Source organism: Dipodomys ordii, unplaced genomic scaffold, assembly GCF_000151885.1.
Source record: "Dipodomys ordii isolate 6190 unplaced genomic scaffold, Dord_2.0 Scaffold18, whole genome shotgun sequence".
Taxonomy (NCBI): Eukaryota; Metazoa; Chordata; class Mammalia; order Rodentia; family Heteromyidae; genus Dipodomys; species Dipodomys ordii.
The window spans coordinates 711857-714372 of record NW_012267234.1 but is presented as its reverse complement, the minus strand read 5'-3'; the positions used below and the strand labels follow the sequence as shown (position 1 = coordinate 714372).

General features: G+C 46.6%; 1 protein-coding gene across 1 annotated transcript in view; it reads left to right on the top strand.

Moving 5' to 3' along the window:
• Window positions 1–1968, top strand: part of Got2 (glutamic-oxaloacetic transaminase 2, mitochondrial) — a 20933-nt gene extending 18965 nt beyond the window's left edge. Inside the window, exons 9-10 of the mRNA XM_013012887.1 lie at window positions 37–187; window positions 766–1968. Coding sequence (XP_012868341.1) covers window positions 37–187; window positions 766–888 — 274 coding nt within the window. The 3' untranslated portion in view covers window positions 889–1968. The remainder of the gene's footprint in view (window positions 1–36; window positions 188–765) is intronic.
• The last annotated feature ends 548 nt before the right edge of the window (window positions 1969–2516 follow it).

Below are 2516 nucleotides of genomic sequence, written 5' to 3'. Positions count from 1 at the left end.
GGCTAAAATGAGCCACCTCTCTGGGTTTCCTTGCAGGTTGCAGGAAGTGAAAGGCATGGCTGACCGCATCATTAGCATGCGCACCCAACTGGTGTCCAACCTCAAGAAGGAGGGCTCACACCACAACTGGCAACACATCACCGACCAGATTGGCATGTTCTGTTTCACTGGCCTAAAACCTGAGCAGGTGAGTTGATCATCCCACAGATGACCAGTCCTTAGGAGGCAGAAGAATTCCTCCTATGCTACCTGCTTCTTTGGGATTTTCCCTGAAAACATTTCTTTTGGAGCCTTTCATGTTGTTTGTCTGGGTTTTTTTTAATTGTCCATGGGGCTTGAACTCAGGGCTTGGGCACTGCCCCTGAACTCTTCAGCTCAAGGCTAGTGCTCTACCACTTGAGCCACAGCACCACTTCTGGTTTTCTGGTGGTTTAGTGGAGGTAAGAGTCTCACGGACTTTCCTGCCAGGGCTGGCTTTGAACCATGATGCTCAGATCTCAGCCTCCTGAGTAACTAGGATTACAGGCGTGAGCCACTGGTGCCCAGCTCAGAGATACTTTTTTCCTCACCTGTTCATGCCTCAGAACCCATCATCCTACTTGAGAATAGGTTTCAAATCTTTTATTATAAGCTGCCACACTGAATTATGGGATTAAGGCTCTAGTAAGAAGATGGAGCCTTCTGTTCTTATTCTATCTGAACAACTTGCCCTGCTAGGGCTGACAAATTTCCACCCATAAGTCTCCAAGCTCTTTCTCTCTGCAGGTGGAGCGGCTGACCAAGGAGTTCTCCATCTACATGACGAAGGACGGCCGCATCTCTGTGGCTGGAGTCACCTCCAACAATGTGGGCTACCTTGCCCATGCCATTCACCAGGTCACCAAGTAAACCCATGGGGTGCAGAGACAACCTTCCTGAACAGAGACAACCTTCAGCCTCTGCTGTTGCGAGACTCCCATGAGGATGAGGGGTGGGGGGTAGTGAATAGGTCCTTTCTTCCAACCAGTGCAGAACACTCAGTGACTGAGTTTGCTCAGCCAAGAACAGGTCATGAGATAGGGCAGGGGCATCCATGTTTGGCGTCTGGGATTTTGTGGCTCTCAACCAAACTCTTCCTTCCCCGCCCCCTCCCCCCCATCCTTTTGCCTCTAGCTTTTCTGAAAGAGTTTACATGTACATGAAAGTCAAAGCACCAAAAAGAATAACCAAAACAAACAAACAAAAACGGTCAGTCTTGAAACTGCAATATTTCACAAGCTTTAACTGAGGCATTGTATGGTGTTAGGATCCAGCCAAGACTTAGCTCATATTAGAAGCTGAGAAAGACCTATTTCTGTCATTAGCAGTTTTGTCCTCATGTTTGTCCTTATCAACACCCCAGTTCAGGAATTGTGCTTTCCAAAAACCAATGAGTCTGTGGCTACTGCAGCAGGGAAAATAATAGATGCCATTTCCTGTCTTGTTTTTTTTTTTAAAGCTTTCTTTTTGTCATTGCTAGTTTTTATTATTATTATTTAAGGGTGAAAAAAATCAGAAGAAAACCAGCCTAGATTTTCATCCCACTCTGCTACTTGATTGATCGACCATCATTCTCATTCTACCAGAATTTAAGAATGAAGAACATGATTGTCTCTCCACATCAAACACTCTTCCTTTCTTAGCAGAGAATAGTGGGAGAGTAGGTACTATACTTTACTTTGGCATCCTCACCAGCGATTTGTAGGATCTCCTGTTGGGATAGGGCCTCTGCCCAGCTCAGCCTCTTCCTTCAGCTGGCCTGCCAATGCTCATCCCACACCTTGAGTAATAGGAGGCAGCGCAGAGGAGGATCAGAAAGAAGACAACCTTAGTTGTGATTGCTGCCCACAGGCTCAGACTCCGCCTTTTGGAAAAATAACCACCATCTGCTCTAATCTAGACCTATTGCAGCCTGGTTTCTCTGTTACAATAAAATTATGGTAGACTCAACTGCTGTCCACTTTTCTCTTAAATGGGGAGCGGAGGAGTAAGACTGAATAAGTATTCCCAAAGTCTAGAATCATATCCAGCTAACCATAAGCCAAAAGAAGTGTTAGCTGCTCCAAGTGCTGACTGCAAATCATCCAGCCATTCAGCTTGTCCAAAGATGTCAAGGTTGGAAGTGGTATTGTAGCTCAAGTGGTAGAGCGCTTGCCTTGAGCTGAAGAGCTGAGGGACAGCGCCCAGGCCCAGAGTTCAAGCCCCACAACCGACCAAAAAAAAAAAAAACATGTCAAGGTTGAAGGTATAATCCCTAGGTCCCCAGAAGACAAATGGAGGCCTGTGAAAGGATCCTGTGGATATGGACAATGGGTGGGAGGGTGAAGGGAAGGGGCAGCTTTCAGCATCTAGAGCCAAGTTGATAGGGTGAATAAAAAGTGACATGAGGGGCTAGGAATGTGGCTTAGTGGTGGAGTGCTTGCCTAGAATGCATGAAGACCCGGGTTCAATTCCTCAGCACCACATAAACAGAAAAAGCCAGAAGTGGCACTGTGGCT